This window comes from Anabas testudineus, chromosome 5, assembly GCF_900324465.2.
Source record: "Anabas testudineus chromosome 5, fAnaTes1.2, whole genome shotgun sequence".
Lineage (NCBI taxonomy): Eukaryota > Metazoa > Chordata > Actinopteri > Anabantiformes > Anabantidae > Anabas > Anabas testudineus.
The window spans coordinates 24,215,236-24,240,747 of NC_046614.1; the positions used below are offsets into that span (position 1 = coordinate 24,215,236).

A 25,512-nucleotide genomic window follows, 5' to 3' on the forward strand; every position below is an offset into this window, starting at 1 on the left:
TTTGTCTTGTTGACTGTTGAGTAGAGAGGCTCTGCAGAGCTGGATGGTTGACGGACAGTAGAGTAGATTGGACTTGCTTTGTGCTTCACAGTATCATATTCACAGACGGAGGAGCTGGGTTTGAGGGCCGCTGCCTCACCACCAGCTTTGAAAGAGCTTTTTTGAAAGTTGATTGTAGAGTAACACAGCGAGTCCGACTGGTCTGTGGGAACGTTGACAGTGGCATAAAACGCTGTGGCTGCAGTTTCTGAGCCTGGTTTCTGGAGGCTCTCCTGCATCTCCTCATAGTCATAATCCTTTCAGAGAAGAATGAAAAGTACAGTTTGAACAACAAACAATAAGTATGTAATTTAGAAAGTGTTTCTTATGTCATTATTATACAAAATAAGATGTGAAGGTTGTCTGAATGGAATCTAATGCTATTTAGAGCTGGCAACAGATATTTAAATATAATACTGATTATATAGTATCAAATATGATATATAATATATGGTTGGTGTTTATAATGCACCCAAACCTTTTAATCTGAACAGTAAGTGTAATTTATTCAGGTCACCACATACAGACAAACATAACACTAACCTCCCTGTTGTGTTGTGTGGCTGTTTCATTTCTTCTGTTTGTTGAACAAAAAATTCCTGAAAGAAAGGTGAAGAAAGGCTTTTTTAGACATTTACATAGGACAGAGATGTACTTAAATACGGTTTTGTTACCAGTGTGTGTACCCATCTGCGGACTGGTAATTAATGTTCTTACTTTTGTAGATGAGGATCAAAATTAGCACGAGCAGCAACAGAAGTGCACACATGATCACAGTCATAATGGTGTGAGAGCGACCTGTGAGATAAACCAGAAAAGAAAAGAACCAGTCAACACACATGCTCATCATTCAGAACTGTCTGTGTTGAGGAACCTTATAGAAAATGAATTGTAAGTGTTTTAAAATATGTGATGAGATCTTGTAACTTTCTCACCAGGAGGCTCATCAGTAGTTGACTGAGTTGATGTGGGTGGTGTTGGTGTTACTGAAAGCAGACAAAAGTACATTCAAACACCACATCTTAGTTAAGGATGAGAAGCTTTAAATCATATTTTGTAATAGAGAAAAATAAATATTCACAAATAACATTTAGGGGGCAGGGTTTTGCTGCCTGATATTTACTTCAGAACAGAAAGATATTGAGTGCTGTAAATTACTGAGCCCATGTAGACAAAAAAAAGCCTTTTTAACAAAGTTTAAGTTGAATTGAAATGAATTGAAATTAACTTTATTCTCAAGCTATTATGTTGAGATTAATGTAAAAATACAAGTATTTTAGGAAAGAATTTAAAAATGTGAGCCTGTCATTTTAATGTGCCTCATAAGGCTTAACCACAGTCATTATCTGGATAGTATGAAGTTTTATTTTCAACATGAGCATGTCAAAGCTTCCTGTCTCAGCGACTCTCATGTCTAAGGGTAAACCACTTCTTCCTGAGGCAGATTTAGAAACAGAATTGTTTCTCCACCCACAGAGTCAACAGGTTTGTTTCTTATACTGCTAACAGTCATTTTGGAAAAAAAAAAAAAAATTGCTGTATATTTAGTAGCTTAAGTAACTTCAGTCCAGCAGTAATCAAGAATTAAAGTATTTTAAGGATTCCAGGGATGCAAACTAAATTTACCCGACACTCAGAACAACCACACAGTAAAATAACTCACCTACAGTCATCGACAGTCTGTGGAAGAACGTGTTGCTGGTTCTGCTGTTGGTTCTTTCTGCTCCACACCAGTAAATCCCAGCGTCTTCTGCTGTTACTTCTGTCACTGTTACCGTGATATTTGTCTTTTCTGTGTTGTCTTTCATTGAAAACCTATTCGTGGTATAATTTGTGGTCGCTAGGCGTTGACATATAGACGGATCTTCTCCCTTACAGATGAATTTTGCAGTGTTAACATTCTCTGGATATTTACACCAGAATGAGAAATTCTGTCCAATAGTCGGGGATACTGTGCTACTGGTTATTCCTGTAGATTTAAAGAGACAATAAATAAAACATTGACAAAAAGAAGGTATATTAATGTCATCTAAAAATCATATTTCAGTCATGTATTAATAAATCAATAAACTCCAGAAGGTGCAGATATAATTTACTCACCTTTAACCCTAAGGTGTATTTTTCTCAGAGCTTTACTGTAATTTCCTTCCTTTGATTTGACTCCACACCAGTAGACACCAGCATCCTTTGAGGACACGTTACTGATGGACAGTATTAAACTACTGTTTGTGTCTTTGAGAGTGAATCTGTTTGACCAGTTTGACAACATTTCATCATAACCTGAACTATTGACTTTGCTGAAAAAGTAGAATCTGTTTTTCACGTGTTGTGCTGTGTTGTTACATGTGATCGTGGTTTTAGCTGCTTCGTAGGCAGTTTGATTAAATTCCTGGCACCTGTTGTCTGTCAAAGAGAAAATAAAATCCAAATTATTCAAATGTAATAATGCACAACTGTGCTACATGTTCAAAAGCATGTGATGGTGACTTCACTAGAAATATTAGTAGCAAAGTCAAATAAATAATAACAGTATGTTCTGTTTTTATTTGTTGTATTTGTAGGAATATTTTTATTTAATTAAGTGTTGTATGTGTTTTATTTCAGTATTTCAGTCTGAGAAGATGATCATGATTCTGATCATGATTCTAATGAGAAGAAATGTTAACATGGCACCAAGGTTCATATTGGAGGTAACATTTCTTTTAGGAATGAATCTGATGTTATTAATATGTTACTGTTTCTATTTTACATCTTAAATCTTAAAGTACTTGGATAAAGTAAAAACAGTTATAATTCTAAATAGATGAATACCGTGTCTCTTACTACCTTTCACTTCCAGATTCACTGTACAAGCTGTTCTGTTGTTAAATGTGATGTTGTAGCTCCCTGCATCCGTTTTTTTAAGTTGTCTGATAACAACTCTGACAGTTTTATTTGTTTTATCATTGTACATTTGAAATCTGTCTTTTCTTTCCCACTCGTCCAAGGTTTCATCTTTGGAAGTAACTTGGATGCTTTGGCTTTGTCCATTTGTTTTAGGATATTTACACCTGAATTCAGTCCATCCTCCCACACATCCCTTTAGTCCAGATGTGGTCTCACAGCCTACAAACAAACAAAATTATTTTTACTTCAGATTAAATTAGCATTCTTTTTCTTGACTGTCTCTAATATCTATGCTCGGTTTAATTTTTCATGTTATAGCCTCTTACTCTTATAGTACTTTTGTTCAGGCTCTGGTCATATCTCGTGTACTACTTCAGTGTCTTACTGACGGTGTTACCAGCTGCACCATCAAATCTCCAGATGATCCAAAATGCAGCAGCACGTCTCATGTTTGATCAGTAAAAAGGACACTACTGTTCAGATCTCTGCACTGGCCTGTAGCTGCTGCATCAGGTTCAAAGTCCCGACCACTTGGGTGGCCAATCAGGCAAGTCAACAGCACCTGTCTACCTCAACTCCCTCATCCTGGTCTACAATCCCTCTCACTCACTGCACTCTGCCAGTGAACAACTTCTTGTGTTCACCTCAGAAGATCCCAGGCTAAACTTTTCAGCTCAGTGGTTCCACGATGGTGGAACGATCTACCCACCTCTGCACTCTCAGCTGCCTCACTATCAACTCTCAAAAATAGCTGAAAACAGAATTCTTCATAATCTTTCTGCACTTAAAAACTAAAAAATCTTGTATTTTTACCCCATTTAACTGAAGAAGCTCTTCCCAGAGTACTTTACTTCATAGTTTAGCTTAGATATTTATAACACTCCTCTTATTTTGTATATTTGAGACTCTATGTGAACCAGTTGTCATTGTTGGTTAGTGGTGTTATTATCAGTAAATAGTTGTACAGTTCATTGTTAGTGTTTCAGACTCGGCAAAATACAAAACTTGCACCTGCATGTATTGAAATGAGTATTTAACATTTATCATTAATATGTGACCGTCCCCTATATCAAATCTTTAATGTTGTTATGTTTTACCTGTCATCAGTGGGAAGAAGAAGAGAAGAAGAATCTTCATGTTGTTGATGCTGAAATCCTCAGTTGATTTACTTATAGTTGGTTTGTCAGCTTCTTCCTGTATTTGCTGGTCGATCTCTACGTGACTCTGTGTCCTCACAGCTGGGTTTTCTGGTTTTAAATTTAGGTGATCCACCCTTTTCTTATGTTCACTGACGCTAATCTTTTGCGTGTCACAGCATCAGGACAATTTTACATTATGTGTCTTAATCAGACGTTTGTCACAAGACACAGGATGATTATAAACTAGTCTAAGGTTGTTGTTATGAATAGTGGTGGTCAGCAACTCTTCAGTTGTGCTGACGATGTTCTTTTAATTGATATTTACATTTTTCATCCTTCTGGTCTTTGAAGAGCCTCTTCGCTGCTGTTGGTTGGTTGTTGGAGTATTTGTGCAGTTTTCTTTGAAAAAGACTGATGTAGAAGTTTATCGTGTAACTTTACTGCAGTGTTTCCTTTTTCTATACTTTAATTTCTTCACCTGCAAAAAAAAAAACATTTTAAAAATCATCCTGATGTTTTGATCAATCTTCACTGCAGTAACTTCACTAGAGTTTCCATTAATGTAGTAAAACAATAACTGTACTATACCAGTGGCTACTTGGTGGTAAACAGAGATGAATATGTTGATGAAATGATTTACAATTGTTCTGTAGTTGTTGCTGTTAGTAAATTTATTTTCTAGTCCAGGAAAAGTGACCTCCTTATACTGCATGAAAATCTACAATATACAAGAACTGTCGCCTTATTTCAGCCTTCAGTTTGTTGAATGTTCCACAAGGTGACGGGGAAGTTGTTGAATTGTCTTCCAGTAACTCCAGAGAACTGTAAACATGTATTTAAATGTTTCTATTTAGAGATAATATACATAATATAATATACATATAATCATAATGCGTATATGACATTTGTGACGATGTTTCAGAACTGATGAAGCCTTGTGGATGAGAAGTGTAACATGTTTATGAATTTAAGTCCAGTTGTCACTGAACTTCAATGAATGACTGAGACTCTCCACAGACAGAGTCAGCCAGTATATATCAGAGTTGCAGTGACCAGTAACATGTTGCATGAATCTTGTGTGTGGTTAAATTAGTAGGAAGTAGTTAGAGATGTTGATTATTGCTGATATTGTGCTGCAGTCACGTCACTGCAGCCTCTGAAGATAAAAGGGAAACGTGCAAAATGCAGGAAATGAAGAGCATAAATAGTAACTCACTGTAAACTGAGTCAGGCGGTTTTAGAAAGACACAGCTAATGATCATTTTAACAGAATAAGTACATTAAATGCCTTTAAAATGTGAGTCATCACAGAAAGCAGAACGTTTTCGTCTTCACTCACAGGATCAGGGGTTAAATTCTTGTACTGCTGATAGTTGATAGTGTCACAATTAATTGAAAAGGACGAGGTAGGGATGAATGGATATAGGATCTATTCATAGAAAAACAAGGAACCCGGGGGGATGGGTGTCAACGGACACAACAAAAACAGTCAAAAACATGAAGACAAAGTAAAAACATTAAACTACTAATGTGGCGTGGAACAAAATAACAAAAGAACCCAGAGTACAACAGAAAATCACTGCTCAGTGGAAAACAACTTACAGAAAACGGGCAACTAGAGTCCAAAGTACAGAAGATCCAGGGGGTAAGAGAAAAGGGCTGAGGAGCAGGGTTAGGAGCAGGGTTAGGAGCAGGGTTAGGGGCAGGGTTAGGGGCAGGGTTAGGAGCAGGGTTAGGAGCAGGGTTAGGAGCAGGGTTAGGAGCAGGGTTAGGAGCAGGGTTAGGAGCAGGGTTAGGAGCAGGGTTAGGAGCAGGGTTAGGAGCAGGGTTAGGAGCAGGGTTAGGAGCAGGGTTAGGGGCAGGGTTAGGAGCAGGGTTAGGGGCAGGGTTAGGAGCAGGGTTAGGAGCAGGGTTAGGGGCAGGGTTAGGGGCAGGGTTAGGAGCAGGGCTGAAAGCAGGTTGGGAATAGACGACAATCTGACAGTGGGGAGAGTTTTTTTAGGATGAGGGGAACACAGGTGGAGCCAATATGCAATTAACTAGAGATGTCCCGTTTGACACGGACGCTTCAGTGCTTGTTTTACCTTCATGAAGCAGAGTGGTTCGGCACAATGTCCCGGGGCGTGTGCCAAATGCCACTGATAATGTGAATGATGACGTCTGAAGCGCCGAACGCAGAGTTTGGTCGAACCAGGGTTCAGAGGTCACTCATCTGTTTGAACACTCTATTCTCTATAAAAGCAAAATGAATCCCAAAGGACGTTTTCCGACCAGTTCTGTTGCCCTGTCAGAATTGAATTCAATTCATTGCTCTTTACCATGGATTGACCATGAACCCCTCAGACAACAAACCAAACCTTCAATCCTTGTTATGCCGGTAATTATTTATTGTATGATGTTGATGGTGGGTGCAAATAGTCACATAACTGATTAGCTTAGTGGCCTTTGACTCCAAAGTTATGAGTTCGAATCATTCATCATTCATTTTCTTGATAAACTGAATTTTTTACAGTGTCAAGGAGGCAAAAACTTGATGCTGTGTTAGTGGATCTGATTGTAATGGATGTACAACCATTTTCCATTGTGGAAGATAAAGGTTTCAAGGTTCTGTGACCCTCTCACTTTATACTTGTTATTCACAATGTAACACTCACTTCTCACATAAATGATCACGAATTGTTTTGTTTTATGCTTTTTATTCTGTACATATTGAAGTATAACAAGGACGAGGAGGCTTGTTGAAGCAGATGTTATACTTGCAGTTCACCACTAGATGTCCCTGTTCTGTGTGGTTTCAAAGCCCCACAACCTTCAGATGAACCTTGTAGAAGCTTCATGAGGCTTCAGCTGCCATCCTTACAATTAACAACGGGGATCACAGGGAGAGAAGTGGCTGGTGGGTGGAGAGAAGAGGCAGAGGGAGAGGAAGAACTGGGGAAAATCCAAAGCTGGCCGGGTGCCAGGCCGAAACGGTGACAGAGTCAATAACCCCAAAGTTGTGTTGCCTGTACATGATGAATATTTTATAATATGAAATATAGGCTAGTGCAGCAATTACCATATATTTCTTTAGCTTTTTGGAATCTTTTAATTAACTTAAAAACTTAGGAACTGACCCTGGATCAGTAATTGACTGTAGAAGATCATGTTGCTGGTTCTGTTGTTGGTGCTTTCTGCTCCCGTTTGTCCCAGTGTTGTTACTTCTGTCAGTGTTAAATTTGTCTGTTAGCATTCATAGAAAACCTTTTATTCTTGGAATATCATCTTACAGATCAATTTTGTATAGGTAGCATTTTTTACACTATAGTGAGAAATTCTGTCCAGTCGGGATCTTGAGCTTTTAGTAGTCCTGTAGAAATATAAATAAAATATTGACAGAAAACTTATGTCACTGCCTGTGATCTAAGAATCATATTTCCGTCAGGCCATATTGAATGACTAAAGTTCAGAGTCTGAAAATATAATTTACTCACTTTCAATCTTTATATTTTATAGTATAAAATATATAATATTTTGTCACTTGATTTCACTCCACACCAGAAGACACCGGCATCCTTTCAGGACATCACTGATGGACAATCTGAAACTCTTGGTTTCTGAGAGTATCTCAGATCAGATTTGATAAAAATGAATCATAGCTGGAATCACTAGCTTTGCTGAAAAACTTTAATTTATCCTCCAAATGTTGTCTTTGGTTCTTACATGTGATTGTGGTTTTGGCTTTTGTGTAAGCAGTTTAAATTTATCACACCTATTATCTGTCGAAGAAAAGAGAAAATACAAATAATCTAAATTTAGTAAACGCCAGAGTAAAATAATCTATAGTTAAATAATATAGAATATAGTAATAACAACATTATATAATTAGGGGGGTGAGATACAGTACGTGACAAAGTTCAAAAACAACTCTTTTAAGTTTCCACCTACAGAACAAAGCCATGTACAAAATCTCCAGTAGGTTGTCGTCTGTTTGTCTAATTTCTACTAATACTGCTGGTAACAACAGTTGTGTATTTATTCTCATGTTTGAATCTTTGTGAAACCAACAATACTTCTGAACATCTGAAAACAAGTCATTGTTGGGGGTGTTGATGATTCAGAGAAGTTTATTTAAAAATCTGTGACCTCATTAGTGTTCATGAATTTTTATTAAGGACCTCCACCGCCCCACAAATGCTTGGTCTCCGATTCAGTTCTTGAAAAGTGACTTTACTACAGTATTGCAGTAGCTGCTTGTCACAAACAGCTTATTATTATTGTTATTATTATTATTACTGTTAATATGACCTTTTTGACATCAAAACAACCAACAGTCTTTAAAACATTAGAAATATATTTGACAAAATATCTGGTTTAATGTGTTGCTAAGTTCATGAGCTGTTAGTTACTTTATCTTTCTCTGAGTAATTTGACTCATTTTAAGGAATAACTGTGTTATTTGTAGTTGAGAAAGTGATTCTGACCAACATGCACACTGGTGGTATTTGTGCGTAGTCAAGTACTTCTGTGAAATCTTTTATATCTTTTTTACTCTGCTGGTCTTGAACCACGAGATGTTTAGCACACATCACTGTGGGCACAAATGCAAATTGTGTAAAAGGCACAGTGACATAATGATTTATAAGAATGAGTAGAATCAGTCATGTGGTACAAAATGCACATTCAGGAACTGAGATGAGTCATACAGCCACTAATGAGTTAACTCTCAGGATGTGGGTCTACCGTATACTGTATACTGCACCAGGCTATATGCAGCCTCATAATGCTCCATCATGAAGTTGATAACATTTAGTTTTTGTTTAAACTGTTTTAGAGCATCTTAATTAACCTGTGGTCATTTAGGACGGCTGTTGCATCATTACAACCAAGGTGACTTTATTTATTTATTTAGAAGCTTCCATACACAGGAAATTCAAAGTTCCAAAAAAAAAAAAAAAATTTAACCATTGAATGATGAGACGTCCTCCAACTGTAAGAAAAGACTTACTGTAACCCATGCCAGAGACTGTGCCTAAACCTAACCAAATCTTTACCATACCTGCCCTAGATATAAAAGGGGTAGTTTATTTATCAATAGTGTCGGTTTATCTGTAGCGTCCCACAGGAGGCGTTCAGGAAACACATCAAACAGATCATTGTTGAGTTTGGATTAGTTGTTGGTAACTTAGTTGTAACCTGTTCTAAACTCAAGTGCCGGAGGCCATGCATTCATCTTGAACAGTCGTTAACATGTCCGCTGATCTCAGTTCCATGTCTGCCTATGCTGAGCTTCACGTGTGGTTCCTGTTTCATGTGTGGCCTCTTCTGCAAATATCTGGAGCTGGTTGCCCTCAACCTAATCAGTGAATCTGTCTTGCATAATGCATGTAAAACGATTAGACAGTGAGCAACATCATTAACACTGCATGAAAAAACAAATACTGTATATGCTTCCTTCATTTGGCCAACCCTTCAACAAACAACAGCTCTGTTTTTATCTAGAAAGGAAATGTGGGCAACATTTACCTGCAGCACAGAATAATATATCTTCAGTGTGTTGAGCAATGTGACAGGATGAGGATTTATATTTAGCTTTTACACTTTGAAGCAGGCTGATTGTAATGAACCCATTTCAGTTCAGATGTCACATTATGAATTCAGCTTAAATGTTTATTAGGTGTTTGTGTGCAAACTGCATACAAACATTATTATATTTGACAATATTTAACATTATATAACAATACAAACTGTGCTCTAGCTCCATGATAAAAAAGATGAATTTGTATTGTATGTAACAATAATTTATCATTAATATCATGTGAAATGTTTGACGTTTCACAGTCACACAACACAAAGTCTACAGTCATACTCCCTCACCGACAGCACAGATTGATTGATTTCCCGACCTGACTGTTTGTCATTGCTGCTGTGGCTGATTGACTGTTGAGTAGAGAGGCTGAGAAGAGCTGGATAGTTGACCGACAGTAGAGTAGGTTGGACTTACTGTGTACTTCACAGTAACATAGTCACAGATAGACGAGCTGGGTTTGGGGAGCAGGGCCTCAGCTTTGTCAGAGCTTTTTGGAAACTGTACAGTAGAATAACACAGCGAGTCTGACTGGTCTGTGGGAAAGTTGGCAGTGGCATAAATGGTTGTCGTTGCATTTCCTGAGTTTGTGTTCTGGAAATTCTCCTGGATCTCCTCATAGATGTAATCCTTCAAGGAAAGAACAACAAATACAATTTGAACAGTTAGCACGATACATACAGATTATATTTCTAGTGCATCTTCCTAATGTTTGTACTCATTAAACAACTGAGTATCCTGCTTTATCTTTTGTTTTTCAAACTCAGTCCATTGTATCTAGAAAATGTAGCAGAGAATAAATGATTTCGCCAGTTGGATTTTAGACATTATAATTCACCTAAATCTAAATCTAAACACTTAAAAACTAAATGTCACCTGTACATGTACACTAACCTCTCTGATTTGTGCTGCTGATCCATTTCTTGTATTTTTTGATTGTGAAATTCCTGAAAGAAAACCGAGGAAGAGGTCAAATAAACAACCAAAAGATATAAAGTGGATTAATTTGACCAGCTTTCATCAAATTAAGAAATATTTGCCTCTCTCATCAACTTAATTTACAACTAGTTCCTGTTGACCTTCAAGGTGTTGGTGACCTTTTCTATTTGGCTTTATGTAAAATGTTATAACCACCAGAAAAGAAATCTAATATTGTCACAGTCTGCTGTGATATTCACACAGCACTAAAGTGTATGTGACTGTGTTTCTGTGAGTTTAGTGTATTAAATGTTTATCTGCAAACAAGTCATTCATGTTCTTACGTTTGTAGAGAAGGATCGAAATTAGTACAAACAGCAGCAGCATCACAGCTACACAAGCACTCACAATAGTGACGACCAGAGAGTCACCTGCAAGATAAACACAAAGGATTCAAAATGCATCATTGTTTAAAACGGTTTATGTACATTTGTCAACCAAAGCTGTGGCAATTTACAGAAATTGTAAAAACTAGTGCTGAAAGAATTTATATATATATAGTTGTACAAATACAAATATGTGAAGCTCCTTATCGCTCTTAAATTGAATTACTTCTGACTTTTCTAAATTAGGGGAGAGGTGGTAAAGACCGAAGAGCTTCTTATTTATTGGGTGTAGGGTTTTTGTAGATAATTAATTTACTAGATTCTTTAGTAATCAAACTCTCTTACCAAGACCTGCAGAAGATGTATTTGACTGGGTTGATGTCGGTGGTGTTGGTGTAACTGAAAGGCAAAATGTTGATTAAAGACGCAGAGAAATGAACTGGTTCTGCAGCAGGATAGAAATCTTTGCTTTCTTAGCTTTTTACTCCACTTCTTCCAAAAATACTTAATTTTTTTACTTGTTACATAAAACACTGACTAAATGTCAGTAAATATTTTATAATTAATATATAAAAAAATAATTTAAAAAAGGATCAGATACCATGAATAAAACAACAAACTCACCTACATTCATCAGGAATCTGTTGCAAAACAAGTTGCTGTGTCTGTTGTCGGTGCTTTTTGCTCCACACCAATATGTCCCGGCATCGTCTGCTCTTACATCTCTCAGTGTAATGGTAATATTTGTATTCTTCTGTTCATCCTTAATGGAGAACCTTCCATTATTGATGGAATTTGTTGTCACTAGGGTTTGACATATAGATGGATCTTCTCCTTTACAGATGAATATTGTAGTGGAAGCAGCATTTATACATTTTTTATAGTTACACCAGTATGAGAAACTCTGTCCAGTAGTTACCGATCTTGTGAATTTTATAATATCTGTTGAAGACAAAGACATGAAAGCACCAAAGAAGTCTTTATTAGTGACAGCCATCTAAAAATACTAGTGGGCAAGTTTTCAGTAAAAAAACCTCAGAAGCTACAGTTGTGTTTTACTCACCTGTAACATTTAGCTGTATTTTTCTTAAAGCTGTGTAATTGTTTTCTTTTAATTTCACTCCACACCAGTAGACTCCAGCATCATGTGAGGACACGTTACTGATGGAGATGTTGAAGCCACTGCTGGTGTTAATGAGAGTGAACGTCTCATTTGACTTCTGAGACAATTTAGTTGATAAAATATCTTCACAGCAACAATTGTTCTGCTTGCAGAAAAACCCTCCACTGTGTATGTTTCCTGGATAATCACATGTGATGGTGGTTTTAGAATTTCTGTATGTAGCTTGATTAAATGCGTGAGGGCAGGTATCAACCACTGAAAACAAAACAGGAAAGTAAAACAAGCAAAATGTTTTAGTATAATCTCTGTTAATATACGATGGTGATAATAATAACTCATGATAATAAACTCAAACAACATGAAATACAACATTCATGTGGGACACAAAGGGTATATTGTTGTGTTCATCTCCTTAATTGCAATTTGATCTTCACGGTTAATCAAAAGTTAAATATTAATTTGGTTACATTATATTTTATCACCTCTATTTTTACGTTTATTTACATGAATATAAATGGATTATAGAAAAAATGTCTTTTTACCAAAATCCAGTTGTGATTTCTTTGAGTTAGATCCTTGGAAATTTTTACATAGGTTCTTCTGACTGCCATCACATTTATTGAGGTTATTTTTTTTTTTATTATTCTGTGGAGAAGATCTGCCGTAGTTTCCCTGATATTTGTCTTTGCCTTTGAGAGGTAGATTTTGTCTGCAATGAACTTTGTCATAAGTGCAGTCGAATTCAGCCCATCCTTCTTTGCATGCACTTGTTTTAGACGAGACCTCACAACCTGTAGATCACAGAGAAATGTTCACATAATGTCACTCTGTCATTTTACCTTTCCATACAGTCTTTTGGTTACTGAGAGAAGTGTTGTGTTGAAGCCTGTTTCTAGACCAACCTGCAGAAATCACACACGTTTCACTTGGTTTCTTTCATCTGTTTAAATAATTGAATTCACGTTACTTACATGTTACTGACAAGTGACCTGAGCTGCTATTTGACATTTTAGTTGTATAAATTTATGCCTTCGTTTGACTTAGTGTGCAACTAGGTAGAAATTTGAACCTCATCAGCACACCTTCAACAGCAGAGTAAACAGGCACAGGAGTGATTTTAACCATGAGTAAATATTTTTTTATCGTGAGTTAATTTTAATAATTAGAAAGGCAGCAGCTGTAAACTGAACAATGCAGAGGTTTTCAGTGATTCTGTTTTCTCCATGACATCTCTAAATCTGCTGTAAGTGATTATAATGATTTTTGGAATCACAGAAATCTAAGATCATACAGATATGGGATTAATAATCACACATTTACATAGGTTAGCAGGTATTTTTTTTATACACAGAAATTAAATGTACAGTTTTGTCACTAATTATTCAGCTAGAACATTTATATAGGTGTAGTTCAGGGTACCGTGTCCACTGTTACTTGCAACAGTTTTATCATTGTTGGTACTTTATGAATGATCTGTATGTATTCCAATTAATATTAAAAATAGTAGACACATTTTTATCCTGTTTTAGTTTGTCAACCGTTGTGGCTGTAACAGTGGAAAAATAAAATATATATATAAAGAGCAGTAACTGATACTAGACTGAGTTTACTGAATTTCCTATCTTTAACAAATCTCTAATATCTGTATTAGGTTACTTGACATTTGACATTTTTACCTGTCAATAGCAAGAGGACGAGTAGAAGAGAAAACTTAATTTTGTTCACTTTAGAAGTCGATTTCATCAGTGAGCAGTGGAAAAACACAGTTCCTCTTTTAACACTTTTAGGTGGTGTGCAGCTGTTTCCTGCATTACACTTTATTTTCTCGTTTCACTATGACTGTTTATGTACAGTATATTCACAACCTTCTTCAGTTAACTGAGCACTTGTGTACTGCAACTGACCTGCACTATGGAGAGTCCAGAACTAGTGAGTCAGTGAAGTACACACAGAACTACTAGGAAGACAGGAGGCAGCCAGGGAGAGATGGTTACTGACCAGAAAGTCAGGATGTACAGTAAACAGACTGTTTACTGCTGATGTTCACTTTGCATATAAGTGACGTTCATGTTCTTTTGTTGCAAACTAATTGATTTTGTTCACTGAAAAATGAGTGTGGTCAATGAACGGTGCTCTTCTAGTGTGTTCATGCACAACACAGGTTTCTAGACATGTCAAGCAGATGTTTTTAATACATCACTGTACAAATGGGAACATTTCTTTATTTGTGGTGGTGGAGGCCGACAGCAGAGCTAACTGGACAGTGAAAATGCAAAATTCATACAGACAAATTTTAATTTAACGCTAGAACTGCTTACATTTTATCATGTGGACTCAAAAGATAAGAGATACATTTGTACATTGCTCACTGAACGACCAAAACATTGTTAATGTAGATTTAAAAATGTTACTGAGTTGTTTGGCGTTCATATAAGCTTTATCAGATTCAAAGCATCAGCTCTGATGATGCATTAGACGCAGCCGGAAATCGGTGACATAAAACATGCTGGACGAAAATAATTAAATAGCAGGATATACAGTAATAGTATTTAGTATAACAGTCGTCTGCAGAAATGTATTCTGAAGATATGATGAAGGCAGTAAGGTTACAGACAATGTGACAACCTCCAAAACTACTCTTCAACTAAAGAAATATAGAAATAGCAGTAATGGATACCACACCAAAGGGCTGACTGAGTTTTTTGTTTGTTTGTTTGTTTTTTTTATCTCACCTCTAACTCTCTGCTTCTCCAATAAATCTCTAATATTTTTAATAAGGTAGTAGACATGTTTTTTTACCTGTTAACAGTGAGAGGATGAGTAGAAGAGAGCCCTTCATTTTGTTCTTCTTAGATGCTGAGTTCCTCAGTGAGAAACTGAAAAACCCAGTTCCTCTTTTTAATTACTGACTGAGCTTCTGTTTCCTGCCATCTTCTGAACATTTTCCTGTTCTACTACAACAAAGTTGATTTACTGCACATTATTTAACCACCATTAGCAGTTCTGCAACGTTTTTGTTCATTCTGTTGCTTAATAGTTTAAATAGATAAAATTTATATAACTTGATAAGATAAGACAAACTCTATTTATCACCAAAGGAAAATTCAGGCAGTCTTAAAGATATAAAAATATATTATTTATTTACTAAAAATAGTAAATAAAATGAATTTTTATTGAAAAACAAATGGACAAATGATTTACAGCCTCATTTAACCTCACTATTAATGCAGGGTGGAAGCTCAGTGCTAATAGATGAGAACCTCATAATAGACTGTTGAGGAGATTTTTAAGATAAAATATAGAAGCAAATCAAAGCATAATAGAAAACTTAAACACAGTGATAACATGTATTATCATTTTGCGACTCATAAACGAAGAGGGAGGCAACAAAAGGTTTTGACAGGATAAAGTCTTTACTACTTTACAACAGATAAAATCAAACTGCTATCATATTTAGCATTTTCCTCAGAGTTCCAGTTTGTATTTGTCTACATGAGTATATTTTATTGTCTATAAAACAATTTAAAGGTATTTTCTAAATACCAAAAAGGAAACGAGTGGTACAATGTCTACTGTATTTATTTAAACACGCCTTTAGCTAAACTCTAAACCAGTAGTTCTGGATTTCAGTGAATCTTGTTCAGTTCAATTATTCAGTGCAGACTACACAGTCTGACCTGTAGATGTCAGGATGCCTCCCGGCTACTTGTTGAGGTGTCGTTGGATAAGACAGAAACCCTGTAGTCATCCTGATATGTACAGTCTGTCAGCTGTCCAACCAATTTACTAGATAACAAAGAATGTTGTTATTATTATTAATATTATTATTATTATTAATGCCATTCTAGGTGATACCACTTTAGTGGAACAGTAAATCAAAGCACTAACCCTCTTTGTGGATTACCTCTATGAGCTTAGCCTGTCAATGTTTTTACCTTTAATACACAATAAATATTAAAATAAATCTAACCTAAATTAATTACTCGGCTGTATTTGTTAACAATCCACATAAATATATATACATATATATATATAAGACCCTCACACCAGAAGAGACACAGAATTACTACTAATGGGGCCACATTGATCCATGTTCACCTTTTGTGGTAATTTTGAGTCTTCTCTGAAATATTTGACTTTTTGAATAATAGATATTAACACACTTCATACAGAGGCTCTGGTGTTGGGTCTTTGGATCTGTGCCCAGTAGGGCTGTTCAGTAATTTATTTATTCTTGCACTTTACTTCAAACTGTGCAAAATGTTTCAGAGGTTTTCTCAAATTATACATAAAAGGCTTCAAATCCTGTTTTCAGACCTTTTGAGGCAGGTTGACGGTATAATAGAGAGGGTTTTCACTAAATACAGTTGAGTTATTTACAGTAGAGTACGTGGAGTGTTGTTCGTGTTCCCCCACCGTACAATATATGTTATTAGCGGTGACTGTGGAGTCATCGATGATGTCAGAGGGGTTTGTGGGAAAGTTTGCAGTGGCATAAACCATTTTCATAGCAGTTCTTGAGTCTGACTTGTGGGGGCGCTCTTGGATCTCTTCATAGTAATGATCCTGTCAGCATGAGGAACACAGAATAAATAGTTAATATCCAGTAGCAACAGTGAGAATTAAATCATGCTGACGTTCTTAAATAACAATTTGACATAATCATTGATCTTAATATATAATCATAATCATAAATATATTTTCTGTCTCAGCCCGAAGGAGCAATGTGGGCCCGTCTTCATATAGGCCCACAACCTCCAGGTAGGACCATAGGGGGCTGGTGCATTGTGGATTTGGGTGGCAGTCGAGGCAGGGGGCCTCAGTGACCCAATCCTTGGACAATGAACCCCAGGGAAGTCTGAAAATGTCTCTTAACTGGCCTAGAAACGCATCTGTGTTCCCCCAGAAGAGCTGGAGGAGTTGTCTGGGGAGAGGGAAGTCTGGGTATCGCTATACTTTTGTAGAAGAAGTTACACCTGCATGATTTGTTGTAAAAAGCACATTACAGTTATAATAGTCCCAATATAATGGTCCCTGTCTTCACTCCGTGTTTCTAAGTTTTAATATAATGTTAGTGATAAATGCTATATTATATTGAATATATATTCAATATAATATAGCATTTATCACTGCACACTGGAAACACTCTCCACTGCCTAAACAGAGAGTGGTCAACTCTTTATCATGAGCGTAGAATACTAGAATAATTGAAATAACATTAATTGTGCAGCACTGCTATCCTACTTATATCTTAATGTAAGAGATGCTGCAGACTCCTCTTGTAATCCAGACTCTTTAAACACTACTGGCAGCAGTGCTGAGGTACTGTACTTCTAATTAGATAATGTCTAATACCTGAAGGGCTGTTCAGAGTGTGGCTCAGTGTAGCAGACAGAAAGACAACATGGAGGACACAGTGGAGAAGAGTGGATTGATTTTGGATCTCATGCTACTGCTAACTTGACCATATTGTGATGGAGATGCAGGATATCGAATCAGGCAGAAAAGCTGTTCAGACCCTGATTTTTCACCAGGTGTTTTTGTTGCAGCCCTACACCACAACTTTTATTAAAGAAAGATGACGAAACAAACATAGTACAGATAATTAACTAATACATACACTAACCTCTTTGTTGGTTTGTGATTCTTTACTTATTTGGCTTTTTATTCCTGGCAGAGAAAAAATAAACAAAATGTAAGAAATAAAAAAAAAAAGTTCCAGTTGTAAAAATGTGTTTCACTGTAAAAAAGAATAAAAAACTCTTACTCTTGTAAACCACAACCAAAATGATCAAAAACACCAGCAGAGCTACAAAGACGACTGTGACTGTGATATAAGATCTACCTGCAAGACAAAACCACCCAAGAACAAAGATCTTTAATTCAACCACCATCAGTTTTTGTTTTCCAGTAATGTAAACTTAATCTTCCTCGTTCTGTGATCGGTTTTACAAAATAAAAGCAGTTTTGTTGACTGAAGGATCAGGAGCTGTAATCGAGGCTGTTGTTGTGATTGATAACAGAGAAAACATGATCAGATGTTCATCAGATGTTCTGGTCATGAGTCCAAACTGAAACCAGCTTGACAGGGATTCATAGAAACAGTCTGACCTGCAGTGGGTTTTCCACCTGGAGTCTTAGTAGACGTAGACTGAGTTGGAGAAACAGACGCTGTAGAGGTTGATATTAAAGATGTATTAATAAAAATATTTTATATTAAAAAAATACAATTTGACAGATCTTGGCATTTGTTTTATATGGAGTGACACTTTTAACTATTAGTGTTTTTTTTTTAACTGTTTGTCTCAATTGTGGTTTAAATAGGATCTATGGAATACCATGTCCCAATAACTCCATAGAAGCCTCCAGTTAATCCAAAATGCTGCAGCCAGGGTTCTGACTGGAATTAGGAAGAGAGATCATATTTCTCCCATGTTAACTTCTATTTCGTATAGGCTTCACCCTCTAAGAGCTGTCGCTATTGGGTTTATCCCCGCGCGCATGCGCAGTCGTGAAGAATTCTTTCGCGCCCTGTGCCAGCACAGGGCTACCTCACTCAGGTCTGCCCACAGAGTATAAAAGCCCTGCGTGATCTGAGAACTGCTCCCCTTTTTACTTCAGCGTGCTATGCAGTCACCATGTGAAGGTAAGAATATGTTTTCTACTCTACGTTCCACTGGCGGGGTCCGGCTGTGCCCAAGATGCTATACCGCCTTCATCCTAGATGAAGACCTCCATGCTCGCTGCGAAATCTGCTTCGGCTCCGAACAGGTCGAGCTAGCCCTCACTCCTTGGGCTACGTGTCCCTATTGTGCACGTCTGCCCCTGGAGGAGAAGCAGCGACGAGTAGGCGCCTTTGCGGCGCTCCGAGAGGATGAAGGCGACAGCTGGGCTAGCCAGTTAGCTTCCACATGGAGAAGCTATCAACTGCCTGGACCCCCCCGGCCCAGAGGGCGAGCTCCATGCAGGGCAAGAGTCCCCTGACTCAGCTCCCTCCATTGTTGGCTCCCCTCCTGGTTCCCCCTCTTCCTCGTGGAAGACATGGGTGACGACAGGATGGTTCAGCCAGCACGGCGACACGCCGTCTCCTCTCTCCCGCCTGCCGGCCACCTGCCTGCCTGCGGTGCTCTTCTCCGGGACCTTCCCGAGATTATTAAGAGAGTGGCTGACAGGAAGGGTATTCCTCTGCCTCCAGAGCCTCCTGCACCTGCTTCCAGCGACATGGTCGGCGACATTTATCGCAGTAACAGGAGGCTAACGCCTTCCGCTATGGCCGACTTTTCCCGCCCTCCGCTCCTTCCTATCGGAGGCCGGTCAGAATCCTGGGAAGCTGAAGGCTCCGGTGGCTCGTTATGACCCCTTCACCAGAGTTCACAGGGAGACGGAACGTGGCTTTCCTGCCGTTCCACCGCTAGAGCTGAGTCTAGCCTCCATCTTCCTCCCTAAGGCGACCTTCTTCGGCAGACGTCGGCCTACTCCGCCATCTTCCCGTGACCAAGTCACCGCCCGCCTCACCAACTGCACACACTAGTGTGCCGCTCAGACGGCAGCTGCCATCAATAATTTGCCCTGCTCAGCTCCTCTGTTTCTTCCATCGCTGCGCAGCCTGGAGTGCTGCCAGCCGAGTCAGCGGATGAAATCGGCAAGGCTATAGCGGCCATCCTCACGTTGTCATCAGCTGCTGAGCACACTTCCCTCTTGTAAGTGTTAGCGGTGATTTTTCCCTCTGGCGTGATTCAGACAATGACACGTTTTTCTCTGGATTCACAGCCTTTTCGCTTCCGCCCTCCCATGGGCTGCGACGAGCGGTCACTAAAAGAACAGCTCTCGCAGCGGCGGAGAGAGGTTTCTTCTCTGGTTGGCAGCCATGTTCACGGAGGCTCCGCAAAAGTGTGCTCGCCCGCTTTCAGAGTGTTACTCGGTGTGGCGTAGTCTGCTTCCTCTAAACAGGTGGATGAACAGTGTAATAAAAAAAAAAAAAAAAGGGTTACACTCTCCAGTTCTCCTCTCCTCCTCCTCCATTCAACGGAGTGGTGGAGACTGTGATGCCGTCTCAGGCGGAGACAGCCGCTCTGTAGACGTAATTGACAGAACTACAGGAGAAAGGTGTAATTCCAAAATCCCTATAGGCGAGATAAACAAGGGTTTTTACTCGCGCTATTTTCTTGTTCCAAGGACGGGCGGCATGAGACTCATACTCGACCTGTCTCTGTTCAATAAGCGCATTATAAAAGGACAGTTTCACATGCTCACCATAAGACGTGATGGAATGTGTTCGTTCCGGCGATTGGTTCACATCAATCGACCTAAAAGACGCTTATTCCATGTGCATATCATTCCAAAACACAGGAAATTCCTGCGCTTCTTTTTCCAAGGGCTCAGTTTCATTACAACTGTTTGTTTCGGTTATTCACTGGCTCCACGCACATTTTCCAAGTGTGTAGAAACAGCCTTGGAGCCGTTACGCAGGAGGGGAATCAGAGTCTTATTTTATTTAGACGACCTGCTTCTGATGGCTTCCTCCAGAGAAACTGCAGAGCTTCACACAGCTCAGCTCGTGGAACACCTGTCTCTGCTGGGTTTTGCCATAAATGGACAAAGAGTTCCCCACTGCCCTCCCAGTTTATTGTTTTATCTGGGAGTGTGTTTTTGGATTCATGCAACATGAGAGCGACACTCTCTCCCGCGAGACGGGAGGCACTCGTCTCTCCTCACGCGCATCTCGCCTCACTCTGTAGTGACAGCTCTGTCAGTGATGCGTTTACTGGGCATGATGTCAGCCAGTCATGTGGTGGTTCCCCTCGGTCTTCTTCATATGAGGAGGATTCAGAGGTGGTTGTGCCGTCTCCACTTGGATCCGATCCGGATCTGAATTATTGGAAAACCCCGTGTGTCGTCAGAAGTTTCCCCTCGACGGAGCTGCGTCACACATTTCGGTGTTCACAGACGCGTCTCTGTTCGGCTGGGGCGGCATGTGTCTGTCTCAGGTTGTGGGAGGAAGATGGAGAAGACCGCCGTCTCTCCACATAAACTGCAGCTTACATCAATTTGACAGGGCGGTGTTCGCTCAGCCCGCCTGCTGGAAATAGCCAGAGATCTGCTGTTGTGGTCCCACAGCAAGCTCCGCTCCATCAGAGCGGTTTATATCCCCGGCAAAGAGAACCGAGCCGCAGATCTGATGTCGCGAGGCGGACAGTCGCCCAGCGACGGGAAAATCACTTCCGCGATATCGCTGGAGTTGGGTTAGGACGATCCTCCACTCTGGGTGGATGCTTTCGTTCACCATCCATGGCCCAGAGTCCTTCTCTATGTTTTCCCTCCCATTCCTCTGATTCCATTCTTCCATTGCTTCATTCCCCAAATTCTGGTTTGTCTTCAGTTATTGGTAGATCGGGAGCTGGCTCTGTTAAAACATATGCCGCAGCCATCTCATCTTGCCATGAGGGTTTTGGAGAGAGAACTGTTTTTGCACATCCACTGATTAAACGGTTCTTAAAGGGTGTCAGAGACACCTCTGACCAAACAACGGCTGTCTCACTGATTGTGTGAAGTTATCACACAGGCTTATGTGTCAGCGGGTAAAGAGCCTCCGCGTAGTGTGCTCATTCCACTGGAACCATGTCCACCTCCACAGCCCTTTTTCAAAGGTATATCAGTGGAGGATATATGTACAGCGGCATCGTGGGCATCCCCGTGTCCTTTTATACGTTTTACTTGCGGGATACGTCGGTATCCTCCTTATCTCATTCTGTGCTGAGCGTGCATGACGACCGGTGGAGCTCTGTCAGTTCAGAGCGCACGCTGCCGGGATGTGCTTGCATGTAAACTGGAACATTCTCATAGCACATCCTGACAATATGTGTCTTTTTATGATGTGTGTTGATTCCTTATGAGAATGGATGTTTTTTTTTTCATGAGTGACACCGTCTGTGTTGGACAGGACGGCTCTCCAGAAGACCTTGTTGGCTTATTTGATTACATCCTTGTTAGGTTGGTCTGGGTAGACTGGTGTTGTTGGTGCTTGAGGACTCGGGTGGTCCAGTGAGGCATTGACTACATCCAGCTTCGCCCTTATCCCAATAGCGACAGCTCTTAGAGGGCGAAGCCTATACGAAATAGAACGTTGGTTACGTATTGTAACCGCAGCTTCTATGAGTATAGGCGTAGCCCTCTAAGATGCGGGCCTCACTGGCTCCCCCTATGTCGGCTGAAGTAAAAGTTGACTTGGGGAGCAGTTCTCAGGTCACGCAGGGCTTTTATACTCTGTGGGCGGACCTGAGTGAGGTAGCCCTGTGCTGGCACAGGGCGCGAAAGAATTCTTCACGACTGCGCATGCGCGCGGGGATAAACCCAATAGCGACAGCTCTTAGAGGGCTACGCCTATACTCATAGAAGCTGGGGTTACAATACGTAACCAACGTTCTCTCTGTTGGTAAAATGTGTAGTTAATGTCTGATACTCACCTTTAACCTCCAGTTGTATTTTTCTCAGACCTGCTCTGTAGTTTCCATCATTTGATTTTCCTCCACACCAGTAGACTCCAGCATCCTGTGAGGACACGTCACTGATGGAGATGTTGAATCCACTGTTGGACTTTATGAGAGTGAACGTCCCGTTTGACTTTGAAACAGATGTTGTTGATAAAATTTCTTCACAGATGAAATCGTTCTCTTTGCAGAAAACCTGGACGTCATGTTTGTTTCCTGTGTTTTCACATGTGATGGTGGTTTCAGCTGTTCTAGACGTAGTTTGAGTAAATGTCTGAAAGACCTCGTCATCTGAAGACAAAAAAAGTACATTAAAAATTTTAATCTCTGTCCTGTCTGAATCTGTTCTAAGTGACTTTTAATATTTTAAATTTAATTGGCTGAATTAATGATGAACTGAAATAGAGAACAGAAAACATGACGTTTAGACCATGACTCTACTGTTTGGTTCTTCCTCACTGGTCTACTACAACAGGAAACAGCAGACAGACACAGTTAGAGACCAGCTGGTGAACAAAGTGGAGCATTTAGCAGCTAAACAGACAAATAATTCCCCCAGAGACCAAACATAGAGATTATAAAGTGAATATTAGAAATCACGATCAGATAGAAGCAAACATCACTCTAAATAAATGATGAAAGTCTCTCAGAGGAAAATGTTGCTGCTCTTCTACTTTGTCTGATATGTTTCTCTTACCTGGACAAATAGGTGAGACAAGAATCATGAAGAAATAAGCTCAAAGCTTGTTCAACTGAGCTCTAGTTGAACAAGCTTTGAGCAGTGACTTCTGGGCTGTAGCTGCTGGATGTGGAGATAAGCTCCAGTTTGCTAATCCAACATGTATTAATTGAAAGGTCTGTTCTGTATCTGAGGTCACAGCAGCTCCTCAGTTCATCTCTCTGAGACTGAGGAATGTGAGCACTGGTGTGATGAAAACCAGCTTGTGCTCAATATGAAGAAGAAGAGATGATGTTTGATCCAAACTGTGTGAGGACAACACGACTAGAATCAGTCTAATGTACAGAAAAATGCTGCTGCACTTCTTACCAACACCCAGTTCCACTTTGTTGGATTCTAATGTTGAGTTGTGTCCTTGGTAAAATTTACACTCGTACTCCGCAAAATCCTCCTGTTCAAGTTGTTTGATGACCACTCTGAGGTTTTTGTTTTTTGTATCATGGTACAGAGAAACTCTGTCGTTCTTTTCCCACTCGTCGTTCTTGTTGCTTCGTATTGTTCTTTTAGTTTTAGCAATAACTACTTCAGGATCTTTGTATCTAGTGATGGTTGTGTCGGGATATTTGCAGGTGAATTCAAACCATCCTTTTGCACGTCCCTTTACTTCAGATGAGGCTTCATAGACTGTAGATCAAAGAAAACAGTTCATGCTTCAGATTCTGGAATAATTCATGTTCAGTAATGTGAACAAAACCTAAACTGTGTGAAAACACATATTATAGAGATATTAGATTAGATAATATTCAGTATTAGAATAAGAATAACTGTGACACATGGTCCGTTTTTTAGGATTCATTACTACGTCGAACCAAACTATGTGTAGAAACCATTTTACTGTAAGAGGCAGGGTGATAAGTTAGAGGAGCTTCTTTCTCAAAGCTCTGTGATCCTACTGAAACCACAATAATATTACATCACTGCCGTATTTGTCACTGTTTACTGTACCTACTCACCCTCATCAGCATTATTCATACTACATATATGACCATATATATACTTCAACCATTCTTATACTCACCACACACACCACTTGTTTATGACACCACCTACGCTGTAGTACACACTCATTCATACTTAAACTCTATCTATAAATAATAATGAATATTTGTACTTATATTCAGATACTAACTGTACTCCTTTGGCTGTGTACCTGTACTGTGTCAGTCAGTAATCTTCAGTATCAGTAATCGGGTAGAAATGATAGTTTTACCTGCCATCAGTGAGAAGACGAGGAGAAGGAAACTCTTCATGTTGGTTTTAGATGCTGAGATCTTAGTTTCCTGATTATTTATAATCTGTTGGTTGTTTCAGCTTCCTCCTGTTGGTTTGTGTCTAACATTTGATTGGTGCTCATTGACGTGTTTCCTGAATCAGTCTGTAGTTTTTGTTTTAGAAGTTGTCACTCTCATGTTTCTGTCTATTCTTCTCCTTTTTAGGTTCCAACTTGTATGTTTACTGGTTAGCACAGTACCAACACCATAAGAATGTAACTAACACTGTTACCTAACAGGATAAGTTGGGTTCTGTTTTATAATGTTATCAAGTCTAGTCCAGAAAGATGTTTAGAAACCCTGCAGACAGCTTTTGTTTGTCTTCAGCTGCTGCTGCTTGGTTGTAAATTGGTCTCTTCCTCTTTCATCACACAGTTTGAGTGAAGAAGATAAAAAGCTGCTTCAGATAAAAAAATGTCACGTTCTGTGGTTTTAAGGAGCACATCAAGTATTTTAATTAAATAAACAAAAGCTTTTACAGCTTCTGCGGATCAACCACTAATAATTAAAATTTTGAAGCACATGAACAAATAAAGCATTATGATAATCCTGTCTTTACCAATAGAATTAGTGATGGAAATATTAGAGCAACAGTTTACAATGTAACATTAAGACTGTTTATGCTGTATAATAAAAAGAATAAAGAAGATAAAAACATGATGTTGGGCACCCCAGGTGCTTGTTGTTTCTGGGTGTGATCGAATTCTCAGTCAGAACGTCTGAGTTCAATCTGCATGTTCCTCTATAAACCAATCACTAAATGTTTACTGCTCCCTCATGCTTCATCTTTGTTGTTGAGACGAGGAAGAAAACAGCTCAAGTAAAAAGAAGACCTGTACCTGTTTAAAACCTCTAACCTTGATCCATTCAGTAATATCTTGTCTGTGTCCGGCTTGACAGCAGAAGATGTGTGAAGATTAAAACTAACTCTCTTTATGTTGGCAGGTGAATCATGTGG

General features: G+C 39.1%; 3 protein-coding genes across 5 annotated transcripts in view; all 3 read right to left on the reverse strand.

The window, feature by feature from the left end:
* The window catches only part of LOC113155359 (polymeric immunoglobulin receptor-like), a 4,489-nt gene extending 353 nt beyond the window's left edge, over nt 1-4,136 (reverse strand). Inside the window, exons 1-8 of one of the 2 annotated variants that reach the window (XM_026350044.1) lie at nt 4,023-4,136; nt 2,866-3,144; nt 2,140-2,442; nt 1,703-2,008; nt 975-1,025; nt 757-837; nt 583-638; nt 1-296 (exon numbers count right to left, since the gene is read on the reverse strand). The exon at nt 1-296 is cut by the window's left edge and continues 353 nt beyond it. In XM_026350044.1, the coding sequence (XP_026205829.1) occupies nt 1-296; nt 583-638; nt 757-837; nt 975-1,025; nt 1,703-2,008; nt 2,140-2,442; nt 2,866-3,144; nt 4,023-4,062 (1,412 nt within the window). In that variant the 5' untranslated portion in view covers nt 4,063-4,136. Of the gene's footprint in view, nt 297-582; nt 639-756; nt 838-974; nt 1,026-1,702; nt 2,009-2,139; nt 2,443-2,850; nt 3,145-4,022 lie in introns of both variants that reach the window. The other variant, XM_026350043.1, reaches the window with a different exon arrangement.
* A 4,828-nt stretch (nt 4,137-8,964) lies between these two features.
* LOC113155360 lies at nt 8,965-14,952 on the reverse strand. 2 transcript variants are annotated; one of them, XM_026350045.1, is made up of 8 exons: nt 14,857-14,952; nt 12,600-12,848; nt 11,998-12,312; nt 11,559-11,876; nt 11,280-11,333; nt 10,893-10,979; nt 10,525-10,577; nt 8,965-10,260 (listed from the first exon to the last, which is right to left on the reverse strand). In XM_026350045.1, exons 1-8 carry the CDS (start codon nt 14,894-14,896, stop codon nt 9,961-9,963), a joined length of 1,416 nt encoding a protein of 471 aa, XP_026205830.1. In that variant the 5' UTR covers nt 14,897-14,952; the 3' UTR covers nt 8,965-9,960. The 2 variants fall into 2 exon arrangements, with proteins under 2 accessions (XP_026205830.1, XP_026205831.1); XM_026350046.1 differs by having other exon boundaries at nt 9,960-10,260; nt 10,957-10,979.
* A 1,416-nt stretch (nt 14,953-16,368) lies between these two features.
* Nucleotides 16,369-23,269, reverse strand: LOC113153516. Its single transcript, XM_026347178.1, has 6 exons — nt 23,242-23,269; nt 22,521-22,835; nt 18,169-18,228; nt 17,825-17,902; nt 17,684-17,727; nt 16,369-16,623 (listed from the first exon to the last, which is right to left on the reverse strand). The coding sequence occupies exons 1-6, from the start codon at nt 23,267-23,269 to the stop codon at nt 16,369-16,371; spliced, it is 780 nt and encodes a 259-aa protein (XP_026202963.1).
* Nucleotides 23,270-25,512: the final 2,243 nt, after the last annotated feature.

Excerpts from the sequence above, each read along its gene's own strand:
- LOC113155360 (XM_026350045.1), bottom strand. The coding sequence starts at position 14,896 with ATGAAGGGCTCTCTTCTACTCATCCTCTCACTGTTAACAG. Across the intron at positions 12,849-14,856 it reads CATCCTCTCACTGTTAACAG|GTTGTGAGGTCTCGTCTAAA; the intron begins GTAAAAAAACAT and ends TGTGATCTACAG. Across the intron at positions 11,877-11,997 it reads AATACAGCTAAATGTTACAG|ATATTATAAAATTCACAAGA; the intron begins GTGAGTAAAACA and ends TGTCTTCAACAG.
- LOC113153516 (XM_026347178.1), bottom strand. The coding sequence starts at position 23,269 with ATGATTCTTGTCTCACCTATTTGTCCAG. Across the intron at positions 22,836-23,241 it reads TGTCTCACCTATTTGTCCAG|ATGACGAGGTCTTTCAGACA; the intron begins GTAAGAGAAACA and ends TTTTGTCTTCAG. Across the intron at positions 16,624-17,683 it reads AATCACAAACCAACAAAGAG|GATCATTACTATGAAGAGAT; the intron begins GTTAGTGTATGT and ends TCATGCTGACAG.